The sequence below is a fragment of the Cebidichthys violaceus genome, unplaced genomic scaffold (genome assembly GCF_023349555.1).
Source record: "Cebidichthys violaceus isolate CVI_PGR_0920_01 unplaced genomic scaffold, fCebVio1.0.p SCAF_4, whole genome shotgun sequence".
In the NCBI taxonomy this organism is placed as follows: Eukaryota; Metazoa; Chordata; class Actinopteri; order Perciformes; family Stichaeidae; genus Cebidichthys; species Cebidichthys violaceus.
In genome coordinates, this window is record NW_027176594.1 from 8,502,810 (window position 1) to 8,518,435 (window position 15,626).

Below are 15,626 nucleotides of genomic sequence, written 5' to 3' on the forward strand. Positions count from 1 at the left end.
ATCTTATCAAAATTGGATTAATTTATAGTCGGAGATAAAGAATTTCAATTTGTGCTGTGTTCCATCTTAATGTACTCTTAACCAGTAACATATATACTTATATTTACAAATTAGAACAAATTTCACAAGTGTCAGCTTTCTACACTATAACAACTATTAAAATACACCTTATATTTAGACGAAAATCACTCTCTTAACTATGGGTTGCAAAAATCGAGGAGAGGCCTACAAAAAGGCTTAGGGCTTAACGGGTTTTAATAAAACATATCTAACTATCCCGCGACGTTGCTTATTAGTTCAGTAACTAGAATGGTTTCTAAGTGAATATGCAAGTAACTGTAATGTGTACACTCGAGCTCAGGAAACAACCTGAATTTCTTTTCAAATCAAATAATAAGCGATGATGTGCAAACCACAATCAGCAGCGAACAATTAGCATTATGTAAGCAACAGCAGTTTACTATGAGCAGAAACTATAGTACTGTCTTCTGGAAATCTTGAATTGGATTTACTTCTTGGATACAGTAATATTAGGTCATGGGGGTGGGGGGGGGGGGGGTGGGGGGGGGGTGGGGGGGGGGTGATATAACATTAGAAACAATACCACTTATGTCCAAACGAACAGATGAGCTCTCTGCACTATGTAGTCTGTGCAAACAACTGATTATCAGTTATATAACTATACAAGTGACTTCCTCAGTGTAGCCTCACAACAATTAACCCCCCAAAAAAAACATAACTCAGATAATTAAACAAAAATGATGGATAAAAAAAAAAATACAAGCAAGGGACACCACAGCGCCTGAAACTTATCTTTGAATAAACAGTAGAATAAAACATTACTGCAGCAGATAACATGGACATGTACAAACAACAAACTCCACAAAAAACGCAACAATATTAGGTTTACAGCACAGGAGAGACTGCACTGTTTTAACACACACAACTACGTTGCTTGGCAATTATGCGATTGTTGACTTTCTCATCCGGAGAGGTCAGCAGTGTGTTGTTGCACTCACCTGTCTTAACAGCGCCGCGAGGTCCTCCACACTCTGCTCCATGTTTCTCTTCTCTTCGCGTTCATTCTCAAAGCATAATGAAACCAGTCTATTCCTGTATAACAAGTCAACTTGAAGTATTCGTCCCTTTTAGCCAGTCCGCTGCGCTCAGCAAGTCCACTGCAAATCAGGGATTAACATGACCATGTTAGCATTTACCATATTAGCCAGATGCAGCGTGCCCTGACTGTTAAGGTCAGGAATGTTGTTGCTGTGTGGGTGGTGCATTACAACAGTTATTAATTAAGATATAAACAACATTTTGCAACATTATGCTGAAGTACAAAAATGCTAATACCGCAACCCATATGGGCTCCTTAATTTAATTGTGATTGCATTGCTAGTCATGGCAAGGCCTGGCCTGTGAACTCAAACTGTGAATGAAAACATTTATATAATTTCCGGAAAGCAGAATGTCTCCTCTCTGGAGCTCTGCCCGCGCAAACACACAGTAGCTTCTTCTCTGCTGCAGCTGCTGATTAAACTCCTTTCATCTCTTCCATTCTCACACAATTTGTCAGGACTTGAACACGTAGCGAAACACAATAACTGCTTGTAGTGGTAAAGTAGAGTAAAATTTCATCCGATCCATTAATTATTCCATTTAATCTAGCCAACGACAAAAAAACAAACATATATCAATATAATCTTAATCCTTTTTTAATCTTACAAAACCGAAATGTGTGTTTTCTTGAATGGGTTATCTAATAAACAAGAAAACATTAATCAAATCTAAATCGTAGTCGCAAAACTGTTTTTTTAATTTTTGGCATTTCATTTGGTAGCCTACCGTTTCTCTATTGCTCGCAATCTTATCTGCTGATTATTTTAAGTAACGTTTCATGCATTTAACCGATGACACTTTTTGTCCTCATTGATATTATTTTCAAACATTAAAGTTTAGACTGATGTTGTGATGCTCTATGAATAGTATGAGGGGAGACAATAACGCTCTTGTTCCCTAATTGACTCTTTAATTTGCTAGGCATCTAGAACAATTGAATGATCGGATGATATATCGACCAAAGTAGCCTACAAATAAACTCACACACACAAACACACACATAAAACGACTTTGTTACAAATGTAGAATTAATTATTTCCATCATTGGAGCTGTATGTAACAACACACTGGGCTGATGTTTTCCCATGCAGGGATTGTTTGTCCACTCTGTGACTTTGCCTTTTGACCTCTTCTCTCCTCCAGGCTCCCTGGTGGTTTGTACAGACCTGTCCTGCTATGCACAAAAGGCCTGGGGATGGCAGCTGCAGTGTCAATGTTAGACTTCATAGCTCTGCATGAAGAAGGCAGTTTTTGTTTTGTTTTTATTCCAGTGGTCAGAGCTAGCTTGTTGGTGCCCATGGCTGTTAAGATGATCTGACAGATGCTGTTTTTTCTTATATTTGCAGGATGGATGAGAGGTTGTTTCAGATAGTTTTCCTTGAGAGCATTATAAGACTGATAGATGCATAGAAACAACAAGCTTAGACACTTATGACCCGTTAATGAAAACATGCCAAATAAAGAAGTATAAAAATAAAGTGTCAGGACAACTGTAGAATCCGTGCCCATACTTATAGTGTTGCTCTATTGTGGAGACTTTGAACGCACCAGTAAATATGTGACGTGTGGGTGGAGCTGTAGGTTCAGACCTGCTGTACCAGCTCCGACTCTGTGATCGGGGAGTTTTTAACAAAGGATGCCACCATGGAAAACCACTGCAAGGAAAAAATGCGTAAAAATGCATTTTATGTTTTTGTTCTTATTGACTCAATTGTTTTTTGAGTGAGATCATTTTTTTAACAACAGCTTCATAATCATGCATGTATTTGTCTGCAGTCATATGGACTTTTGTTTGGTCTTTTTATTTTTTTAATCAGTCGCTTGAGTCGAAAGACGACTGTTTCACTGGAAATAGAGACTGACGACACATTGCTTTCTTGAGAAAACTTACTCTAGTAGTTACTCTTAAGTTCTCTTTATGGCGTTTCAAAATGACTGACTCCAACTCGAGGAACGAAAGCAATGGGATCTATTTGGCTGAAGCTTTTAATGGATCTGTTCTGGACCAAATATTTCCAAACGACAGCATCACGTCATGCCCTAACTTCAATGTGGACTCGCAGGTTGTCGGGGTTGGGATCCTTCTCTTTGTTTTTATTTCGGTGGCAATTGTTGGGAACATTTTGGTCATCCTGTCCGTTGTATGCAATAAACATTTGCAGACGGTCACAAACTTCTTCATTGTCAACTTAGCCATGGCAGACCTGCTGTTGAGCATAATCGTGCTGCCTTTCTCTGCATCTCTAGAGGTTCTGGGATGCTGGGTGTTTGGCCGGGTTTTCTGTAACATCTGGGCAGCGGTGGATGTGCTCTGCTGCACCGCATCCATCCTCAGCCTCTGTGTCATCTCCATCGACCGGTACATAGGTGTTAAACACTGCCTGAAATACCCGACTATTATGACAGAGAAGAAGGCAATAGCTATTTTAGGGCTCGTTTGGGTATCATCTACGGTCATCTCTGTTGGACCACTCCTGGGATGGAAGGAACCGCCGCCTGTGGACGACAGAATCTGCAGCATCACAGAGGAGCCCGGCTACGCGCTCTTCTCCTCTCTCTTCTCCTTCTACCTCCCGCTCATGGTCATTCTCATCATGTACTTTCGGGTTTATGTGGTGGCCCGCAGGACTACTAAGAGCCTGGAAGCGGGCGTCAAACGAGAGAGAAATAAGTCGATTGAAGTGGTTCTCCGGATACACTGTCGCAGCGTGCTGGAGGACGCGCGCCCGACCAGCTCAAAGAGCAATAAAAACCACCCGTTTCGAAGTTCGCTGTCGGTTCGGCTGATGAAGTTCTCCAGGGAGAAAAAGGCTGCTAAAACACTCGCCATCGTTGTGGGGATGTTCATCTTGTGTTGGCTGCCATTTTTCTTCTTTCTGCCTATGGGTATGTATGTCGTATGACTTATGTGGTCCAGCATTAAATGTTCCCCAGCGCGTTTATTGCACTTATGCAGAAAGGGATGTTATAACTTCGTAGAGCCTATGTTCTCCGTCAAGGACATCAGTTGATTAATTCTTAACATTTCTAGCACATTCAAGGAACTAGAATTACAATTCAACACATGGACTGATTATGAGGTAAATCGTTTGCAGTGATATATTTTCGAGTTAATTCATTTTAACGTGATCAGTTATGAATTCGCGTCACTTGTGATTAAACTTTATCAGCCTGCAGCTCCTCCTGAGAATCGCGCAGATCTATATATATATATATATATATATATATACATCGTAACATACTTGCTGACAGTATTAAACCAATAAACTACAGTTTATGAAAGTCTTCAACATAAACTAGTAAGATTGAGGCATTAGAGAAAATAGAAAACGGCACATGTTGGATTTCATTCACTGTTTTTATTTGGTGAGTTCAGGTCAAATGTTCAGGTCAAATGTGGCTTGTTTTCATGCCTGTCATTTTTTGTGCAAGCCTTTTTTTCAGATGACTAATATCACATTCTTAACAGAGCAGTCATAATAGACATAAAAGACATTATCTTCATTGGAGGGGAAGGTTACAGTTTAATTTGAACATTAAAATCTACCTGGAAGTCTTGAACTTGTGAGATTATTTACACTGAGGACTAGGAATAGGTGTTAATGTGAGCAACATACCACAGTATTGATTGGATGAGACAGGCCCTTCAGGGGGGATGATGAATGAAAGTCATTATGGATTCTACATATATCAAACTGAAGTATGCAACATGCATATACAGCTGCACTTTAAGAAAGTAGCCTATATTGACAACACACATTTATGGTGGCCTCATGAATTTTAATTTAGCATATTTCACATAATTGATTGTGAAAGCCATTATGAACAAATGGCCAGTGTCTTATCAGGTGTAGCACATACAGTCCTCTCATTCTTGCTGCACCTCCAGATTTATTGAATGGAATTGCCGTCAAGCTTGCAGGGAGAAAGAGGGTGCAAGAAATTAAGTCTAAGATGGATATATTATACTCCATCTCCTCTTGTGATTGAATATAATCAATGACAATAATGAGATTGATTGTTAGTGGACTACAAATCAATACACTATCACAATCTCATAGAATTTGTATAAATATATTACACAGCCTCTGCACCTGGGAAACATCACCCAGGATCTCAAGTCTGCAGAGTCCATTATTCTTAGTGTGGCACTATGCTAAAAAAAATATATATATTCTAAAGGGAAACAAAAAGGGTGCTCTGCCAAAAGGAATGATTATCTTGGAGATTAGGTTGTTTAAAATGTTTGCTTCCTGGTAGATGGTAGAGACCAATATTTGGCATAATCTGTTCTGTTGAGGTTTGTTTCCTACATGACCGATTGACGAGTGTAGAACAGTCATCCGACACAATTCTTAGCTCTGCTTACCCACTTTTTCAGTCAGTCAGAGAGATCGATGTTGGAACATTGTTGAGATATCATTAATGAATAACCTTTTGCCGAGAGGCATACATACTTTTAGCACCTCTTGTGCCAATCAGGCCCGTTCTCTGTGATGATGCAAATCTAGACGGAGTAGTCTGACTCATCTGAAGCTCCAGAGAGCACCCGAACACAATTAGCTTATATTAGTTCACCAGACTCATGAATACCAGAAACTGATGGAATACAAATAAATGGCCTTTTAGAAATACTTCTCTCACAGGCAATATACATTTTAGTTTTTAGTATGAATTATTCAACTATTTATAATTTGCTGCTTTTCCTTTATTTTTGGCTGACATAAATTCAACCAGCATAAAGGAACACATTCATACAAGTTTCAAGTTTCCAATCATTACAGTTTATAGTTGACTTTCTTTGTTTTAAAGGTGTGCATTCTATACTGTTACTTCAGTTATGCTTAGATGGATTTAAATTTTTACTTTGAGCTGTATGAGGACCCATACAATTTACTTTTTCTGGGAGTTAGGGTGAGCAAATTTCAAACCCTGTTGATCAGGATGTGAGCCGGCAGTACTGGGAAGTTTGGAGAACCAAAATGAGCACAAGAGTAAAGGAAGAAAGGTTTATGGATTCTTACTTTATAATTAGTATACATAAGACAAATAGCATTGATACAAGAATAAAGGATACTCCCTGACACAAAGGCGGTATCTCCAGCACACAGAAAAAAGGCTGATTAACTCAAACAAGCTTTAAATACTTACGGGTTAAAACTACATTGCTAACAGTAAGAGTACAATTAGGCAGACAAGTAAAGCTAGTACGAATTTTAGTAACATCAGTCTTTCCATTCAGGCATTAAGATACAATAACTTTGAAACATACAAGTCAAGCTACAGTGATTCTATCTAAGACTGAAATAAAAATAAAAAATGAACCCATTGATTCCTCCCCATCCCAAGGTCCCGTTTGGTACAGTCCACAGTACCAACACCTGGTGGAGCAAGGGGCATTCATGTGTACATGTTAAGGAGAGCGCCATCCTCAACCAGGAAGTGGACCTAGGAGAGATCAATTATTAGAAATCAAAGCAAGCAAGAAACAATACAACAAATATTTGAATGAAAACATACTTAATGAAGCAAATGTATTAATCAACAAAAGTGGATCCTACATTTAGATGATGAACACATGTCAAATAACCCAAAACCATGTATTTAACTAAGCTGATAAATAAAGGAACTTTTCACCTGACTGGTGAGGGAGTGTGTGTATTATGTGTGTATTATACTTGTTCATGAAGAACATGAATGATATTCAATATTTTTCTATTTGTCAACAAATCCCATGAGACGACCAAAACCAACAATGAATTGATATGACCAACAAGTATTGTAGCCTGTGACCTGATTAACCTAATTTCTCTGTGCTAGAGACTTCCTTTGTTGTCCATAAACGATAAAAAAAGAAAACATCAATTGGCCACACTGTTTCTCTGAGTGACATGTTCCTTTATTATGAGGCACCTGGGCACTGTCATTTATTTTGAGTTGATCCCACATACACCTCTTGCTGCTGTAAACACTACCACAGCAAATTTGAAGCTGAAATTAGTCCTCAACAAAACTCCTGAGGAAATGGTTTAGCCTTTAATAATAATACAAATATATTCATAATACGTTTTTAAAGATGCATGTCTTCGGTAGGAATAACTGTGCTTGGGGCAGAATGTTTTGAAAGACAAATTCATAGTATGTTTTAGTTTTTTCATGGAATTTGTTGACAATAGGAACATTATAGAATATCATCAGTATAGGTAAGAATAGTAAACTTACAGTTCATGGCTAATCATTACAATATGTAATTTGGTCAACAAAACTCCCTGGTATAAATGCATACCAGTGGTTATGCAAGTGTTCACTGAACTATAGCTTCATCCTTGAAGCATCAAATGTCAAGGAGATTATTCTCTAAACCCTTTCCACCCACCCAGACCTCCTCCTTACGCATACTTTGTTGCTCTTCATTCAACATTACCTAACTTTCTCCAATAAATGTACCGGTGTCTTATACCGGTGTTTTGTTGGGGACAAAAATCTTAAATATATCATCTGTTGTCATGGTGTAGTGGTAGTGTGTCACGGTGGTGAATCACTTGCTGTCTGCTTTTAAGGTGATGTCATTTAATTTAGAATAATCAGTGGATAACATTACTCCCTTTAATCACGTATTCATCTTAGTCTTTAACAGTGTTGAGTCAATGAATTACAGACAAGACGAAAGGAAAGCAAAGTAAGAGGCAGGTAGCCAGAGCTAAACAGAATATTGTCCATGCTGCAGAAAAAGTTACAAGTCAGAGAGAGAACTGTTTTACTATACCGTTTTTGTCTTTGAATAAATGGCACAACAGAGTGTTCAGTGTGTTATTGGTAGCTGATGTCAAAACAGCATGAAACATTGTTTAAATTACATACATTTTGTATATTTCTAAATTGTACTAACAAATTTGAAATGAAAATGGACTTCTGGGTTCAGGCAATGCTGACTTGACATTAGCACTGTGACATGTTGCCTCTGTGTCCAGGGTCAACAACTATGTTAAATTCAAGGGGGAGAAAAGAACAACAATAGGAATAGCAATAGGAAAAGGCAGCTTTCCATGAAAAATAGCATGTCATTTCATGTCACACCAAAATTGCCATAGCAACTATGATAAAATGAGCAAAGCAGCTAGGGCTTGGGTTGATAGTAAGCAGAAAGAAAACTGACCTTTTATCGCACAACTTTTATCTAATTAATGGTTACAATTCTGTAATGTTATTTGGAAGAACTTTAAAAAGCCTCAATCCATTTTTTTAAATGCCTTTATGCAGTTAAAAAGGAAACTGAAATTTGAATGCTCTATCATCCCAAAAGAAGCTGATAACTGGAATATTTAATGTTGTTCATGGCAAGATTTTTCATAATGCAGACACTAATGACAAAGACATGGTTTGAATGAACCTGTGCACAAGCTAAGGTGGTGACATAATTACATGTGGAATCAGGTAGAGCTACACTGCTTCTGTGCTGACTCATTCTAACGCCTGACAAGACCATATCCCCTCAGAGAAAGCATACACCACAGGAACATTTATATCCCCTTCATGTTGTTAGCAGTCTGGTTAATGAAGACAAATGTTTTAATCAATTAAAATCACTCAAGAAATGATTCAAGTACTTTGCACAAATAACAAAAGAACTCACATGTTCTACTCCAGCAAAAGCCTCATAAAATGAGTTGTGGTTGAAACATGGGCAGTAAATATCTGTCCCCATGAATAAAAGTCCACAAAATGTCACAGTCTCCCATTACTACTGGTACACAACAAATCACCACAACAATTATGCTGTTAATACCCTACAGTCAAAGGGATGAAACATACATATATGTAGCACAAGCATAATACAATGGTATAGTGCATTGTTTCAGATTCAGGTTTCGTTTTCCTATATAATTTCTTAAAAACACAAACTATTTAAAAATGGACTAATTGATACAAAAATCAAACAAACGTTTTGTCAAATAGATATAAGATTCAATTATTCAAATTACTTATGCAATATTTTATACTGATTAAAGTCCAGATTGACAAAATTAAATGCAGCATCATTTTGCCAAAAATCTTTATCTGTTATTTATCATAGCATTTGGTATACATAAAAGATAATATAACGTATCTTACTGTACCTACATTGAGCTTCAACAGGTCTTGGTTTTGAAATATATCTCATGAAAATGTTGTTGAATTTTTAACAGAACAATGACAGCAGTTTACTGTTCTTGTATTGTGCATTTCCTGTATGTTTCCTCACAAATATTTCTTATGGATCAATCTCCTTTTAGGTGCCTTCTTTCCAGCACTGAAGCCATCAGAAACATTGTTTAAGGTGGTCTTCTGGTTGGGCTACTTTAACAGCTGCATCAACCCCATGATCTACCCCTGCTCCAGCAAAGAGTTTCAGCGGGCATTCACTCGGCTCCTCAGGTGCCAGTGTCATCAAAGACAGAGGGTCCTGCGTCGCTTCTACGACCACAGGTGGCGGACGGCTGTCAAGGGAATGACAAGGGATCAGAGGGGAGACTGTAAGCCCGGCTATGCTGTGCACGAATCCTGTGGCAACTCTTTGTTTCACAAGGGAAAAGGGCCCTCGCTACGTTTCAAGAGATGGAGTCTGTTTCCACCTTTGCAAAAATCTTCTTTTCAGCTCAAAGAGAAAGTGAACAATCTGTCAAATAAAATCAAGGGAGGGCCAGGAAAAGGAACTAAACCTCCATTGGGTCGGATGGATACAGTAGACACAGTCTCTATGGGGATTTACAACTCTTGTGAGCAAAGCAGTTATAAATTCTATGATCTGGCAGACTGCTATGGTCTTAAAGAGACTGACATTTAGGGGGCAACCAGAGAATCTTTTATTCATTTTCGAATTCAAGCTTGATTAAAGCTGCAGACTGAGAACAATGGCTTGATCCCAGCCCAAACAGGACTAAACATTTTTCTCAATCCCTCATTCACATCATATTTATATAGATGAAAAATCTTGTCATTTAAGTGGACACAGTGGTGCCAACTTCTTTGACTGTAATTGCTGTCACTTGGAAGCACTGTGCATCGACATTACACAGCCTAGTTGACACGCATACGCCCTTTCGGCAAGACATTTAACATTAGCCTCTATATTACCGCTTATTTCTTTAAATAGATATATTAAATTTATATTTCAGCTGATTTCAGAGAAAAAAATAACACACAATACGTAAAGGATTGAAACAAATATTTTGAAAACTCTAACAGAGCAAAATAAGAGTTATAAGTACATGTTTTGTTGTTACGAGAATGTTTGTGTTTAATCAAAAGTAATATGTCAAAATGAATCATGATATTTCATCACTTTTTGGGGTTTTGACAAGGTATTGTAAAGGTAAGAGTCTGCCAATGAATAAAGATGCTGCACAGTATTTATTCAAAATGTTGGATTTATAAGTTAACTTGGCATTGATATGCACACTTATTTGAATAAAAATCCATGTGTCCACTTACCCTGCTTAACTGTAATTTCTTTGCCAAGTGAGTGCTAATGTGAGATAAAGATGCTTTTTTAGGGATACTTTCTAATGTTATGTTTGTTAACGTAAGATATAAATGACAAATAAAATAAAAAGCAAAACAAGTTGAGCCATTGATTTTTTTTAAACAATCTGCCTCATCCAGCAGATGTCACTATTGTTCTGTTTGTTTCACCTCTTGCATCTTTTCACCTTTAAGTCTTGTGCTTTTTTAGCAATGAAATTGATGAAAATAAATCAATATCTGTATGTGTAGTGGGAATCTCATGACCCACACATTTTAGAAATTCAAAGAGAGTGACAACATTCACATAAGGCTTGAGCTCCAGGCAATGTAAAAGAGAGAGAGAGAGAGAGAGAGAGAGAGAGAGAGAGAGAGAGAGAGAGAGAGAGAGAGAGAGACTATCAAGCCTAATACATCTCAATTGCTTTCTGTTATTATCCTCATTCCACCATGAGTTTATTCAAATGTTCTTTTTTTTACCTAGGGGAAAGTCAAACAGCTAAATCTATACTTTTTAAAATCTGTAATCATGAACATAAATTACAGAGAACAAAAGCTCCATGAAGAGAAAGAAAGTGATGAAAGAAAATAGAAGAAAGTTATTATCGGGAGACACCTCATAAAGTATACAAATGCAGTATGTAATGCAGTAATGCAAATAAACATCTAAGTTTATCACTTGTACAAAGCTATCTGGTCTTTGACTTTATTTTGAGTATGACAATGCATTCTGGGCACTATCTCTGTGCCTTGCAGGATTAGATTATAAATTAAAAGAAGAGGCAATAGCAGAAACTAATATATATCCTTACAAGGATTTGCCAGGTCTTCCAAAAACGTCATACTCTTGTTGTTCACTTTACAGCAATGTTAAACCACAAATTGAGTCACTTGTTTTTTGACAGCTGACGCAATGTTATCATGGATTCTTGCATTAGCAATTAGCTCTATCTGAGATATCCTGGGGTTAGGTTGGTTTCCTCTTCAGCCTTTAAGCTAAACTTTTTTTTGCTTTTAGCATTTTAGCCAAATTAGTCTGCCTTCATCTTAGAGCAACTCTATTATTACAGTGTGAAGAGCAAAACTGAGACTTCCCTGAAGGACGAAACATAGATCCACGGGGCTGACTCTCACACCAAAAAAAAGAAGAGAAATAACTATAGTTACACACTAAATGAGGTTTTTGGAAAATATACTGTAAGACTCATTCTAAAGAGTGAATGAGAGAGAGAGGAAGGGAGGAGGAGATTCTTGCTCTAACAAGACCAAAAACACGTCCCTCTGATTAGCGTCCACCATGACAGTGCAGCACTTCTCAGAGCAGAATTGTTAAAAAAAAAGTGTTAAACCTGAAAAGAAATATTGTTTTTTCAGTTTAAAATGTCACCAAACACTGATTTGCAAGCACTGAACAACATCTCACCAACTTAGCATCCAGTATTTGTTATGCTGCTGTGTTCCTAAAAATGTACGTGGGTTGGTGTCAAGTATGTTATTCCATTGTACTAATAATGGTGGTCTTCATCTCATGTACAATATTGTGAAGCAACTCACCAAGGTAAATACATTAGCCCCACACCAAATTGTTAACACAATATCCTAAAAATCTTTAAATAAACTACCATAAACTTGTTTTTCACATTTACATTTTGGATATTAATGAATTCATAGTTTGTGCAAAATAAACTATTAATTTTTTACTCAATGTTCATAGACCTTTTGTGCTGTACAGGAGGCATTGTGTGTCATTATACCACAACATAATCCAGATTTAAGATTAGAAGAGCAACATGTTGCAAGTAATAAATGGGACACATTTGGTTCATATTTCTAAAATAAGCATGTAGATTTACTTAAGTGTAAACACCTTAGAGATTAATCATTGCAGATGCAATTTGTAGTTATTTCGTGACAAACTTTGAATTCCAACTTAATGCTAAATGTTGATTTAAGAATAAATAATGATTTTTTTATACTGTCTTATATAGTGTACTCTTTTTTAAATGTGTCATGATAAAATAACAGAAACCTGAGAGCACACATACACAGGCATGCATACTGTGTACCACCTGCCATTTTGTCACAACATCTTGAGGTCTACTATTACTTTCTGATATATTTTATTTTTTTAGTGTTGCTAAACTGTGCTGCAACTCCTGAATTCAGTCAATCCTTTCTCAGACAGCAATCATTTCAGAAGAACAATCAAGAGACAACCTCATTTAAAAAAATAGAAAACTACAAGTACAAGGCAAGCCTATTTTTGTAATTTCACCTTACTCTCACCTCAAAAAGCGCAATTGGATGGGGCACCCATGGGGCACTTCATCATTGAAGTTAGCCAAATATCTATATTTAAATTTAAATAATCCATTGGTTTATTAGAGTATGAGCTGTTTTCATACCATAAAAAGCTATGTCAACACTGAATCACCCAAGGCAGAGAACTGCTCATTTGTCAAGCATGCAACATTTCAGCATATATATATATTTTTTTTTTAATCTAGAGAAGCAATTAACAGTACTCTTTCTAATTGGTTTTGATTCACCCTTCTATAAAATAACTGACACATATATATATGTATATTACACAGATTTCCAGAGTAAATATGAGAGGTACAGTCAAATCTGTACTTTGCCTTTCATTGTATTTTGCACACTTACCTTCAAACTTGTGCACCTTTATTCTGTATCTGCAGGTTTTTACGAGGGTGTTTTTATTGTCCTACAGTTGTCGGAAGACCTGACATTCCTGTTCTGATCAGCTTGACCACAGTGGTTTTCGATCCCTCTGAAAGAGTTCCAAATCACGGTATACACATTTTTAGTAATGACATTAAAAGAACAATCATAATACAAATGAATAATCATCTCTTTGAAATTGTATTGTATATGTATTATACATATATTAATATCAACCTCTGTAATACAGCCAGGTTAGGTGATGATACTTCAAGTCTAAATGTCAATTGTCAAAATATATGCCTGGTGGCTCTCATTTTAAGTATCAATAAGGTGTTTACCTGAGATGTAAAGCTTTGTTGTGTCATCATGGTGACGCTTCATCAACCCCTTTGATGTGGCCTCTTCAAGTCTTGCACATTTTCCAAACCTTTGCCCTTTTTCTTTTTAGTTCCAGAGAATTCAATATTCTATGATCCTCCTAATCTCCTAGATCCTTTTGAAACTTTTTCAAAATCCTTTTGAAACTTTTTCAAAAGGATCAAGGATAATATTTTCAAAATATGCCACAGTCTTCATTGTAGCTTTATACATTATCAACAGTTCTTAACTATCTTAACTACTTATAGTTGGTGGCAGTTCCACGTCACTGATATTTCTTGTACTAGAAATAATATTCCTCCCGATTTAAACTAATTTCCCATTATGTTGACAAAAAAAACTTGGTTTTACCAAATTAAAAAGTGACATTGATTTACAAAAATATAGCCATGTCTGTTGTATGCCTACATACACAAAATGTACAGATACTATCTTTATTTTAAGATTAATCTGCACGTTCATTTGCCTCTTTCCTTGTGTGCGACAGCTCCATCCCAGGGGAGGATCCAGGCAGACATACCCTGCAGCCGATGAACATCAGGAATGCCCTACGGAAGGAACGGTTGAAGAACCCATACAGGAAGGGATTTAGAGATGAGTTGATATATCCTAGCCATAAAAATGTATCCCAGACAACCACCTCCGTGCTGTATTCAATAAACGGGTCCACAATGTTGACTGTAAAAAAGGGCATCCAGAAGATCAGGAAAACTCCCATGATGATACCCAAAGTTTTTGCTGCCTTTCTTTCCCTCTTCATTGTGTTTCGGTGTCTTCGTTTCTTGCTTGAGTCTTTGCCAACTCCAGCAGCCATCTGGCTTTCCATGGCAGTGATCTGCCTGGCTTGCCGTTTGGCAGCTTTGAAGATCTTCCAGTAGGCAATTAGCATGATAGCCATCGGCAAGTAAAAGGCTACCAAAGAAGCCATGACAGCATAAATGCGATTGACCAAAAACACACATACATCTTTGGGAAGCAGGATGTCCACACCAGCAATATGTAGATCTAGCATTATGGGGCCAAAGGAGATGAGCGTAGGAACAGCCCAACATATAACAATAAGGAGAGCTACCCGACTGCGGGACATCTTTAAAGAGTAAACTAGCGGGTTGCAGACAGCATAGTAGCGGTCAAAGGCAATGCAACTGAGATGGAATATAGAGGCAGTGCAGAGCATGACATCTAGGCTAGAGTGCAGCTGACAAAATAGGACATCAAAGTACCAGCATCCCTCCACGGTTCGAATCATACTATACGGCATCACTACCAGGCCAACAAGGCAGTCAGCCACTGCCAGGGACATGACAAAGGAGTTTGTGGGTGACTGCAACTGCTTGAAGTAGGCGATGGACAACACCACAAGTAAGTTTCCCACTACTGTGCAGACGATGCCAACAGAGAGGAAGGCATACAGGAAAATGCGTGAGACCTGGTTCCTCTGTGTAATACAGGATTCCAATTCGATCTGAAGAGATGTGTTAACATCTCCGAGCAATCCCAAACTGCTGTTATCCATGGTCAAATCAAGCCTGTCAAAACACACAGATACAGTTGTTAATGAGTGTTTTGGTCACACTACTCCATAGCACATCAACTGTGAAAACATTGACAAGCCACCCAGGATTCTGTTAGGTTTCTCCCAAATGCTGCTCCATGGTAACTTCTCATTAGTTAATCTCTAAACTGTAAACTTAAGTTCGACATAGGAATCACAAAAGACTGTGGGCCTGAAAAGCACCGGTTCTGGTGTAATTGGCTTATCTAAAATGCCATCCCTTTGCTGGGTGTTGAGTGTAAAACCAGATGTTTTTTTCATCAACACATACCTATATATAAAATGAGGAAAATAATATATTACTTTTTGCATGCGTCTTCTTAACTAAGAAAGTCAGATAATACATTGCAGAGCTTGAGCAGGCAGAACATTTTCATACGAGTCA

General features: G+C 37.5%; 2 protein-coding genes across 2 annotated transcripts; one reads left to right on the top strand and one right to left on the bottom strand.

Moving 5' to 3' along the window:
* The first annotated feature begins 3,040 nt into the window (after nucleotides 1–3,040).
* On the top strand, nucleotides 3,041–10,677 carry adra1d (adrenoceptor alpha 1D). Its single transcript, XM_068727153.1, has 2 exons — nucleotides 3,041–4,008; nucleotides 9,396–10,677. The coding sequence occupies exons 1-2, from the start codon at nucleotides 3,054–3,056 to the stop codon at nucleotides 9,944–9,946; spliced, it is 1,506 nt and encodes a 501-aa protein (XP_068583254.1). The 5' UTR covers nucleotides 3,041–3,053; the 3' UTR covers nucleotides 9,947–10,677.
* Nucleotides 10,678–14,131: 3,454 nt separating this feature from the next.
* On the bottom strand, nucleotides 14,132–15,202 carry LOC137885134 (5-hydroxytryptamine receptor 4). Its single transcript, XM_068727286.1, has one exon. The coding sequence runs from the start codon at nucleotides 15,200–15,202 to the stop codon at nucleotides 14,132–14,134; it is 1,071 nt and encodes a 356-aa protein (XP_068583387.1).
* Nucleotides 15,203–15,626: the final 424 nt, after the last annotated feature.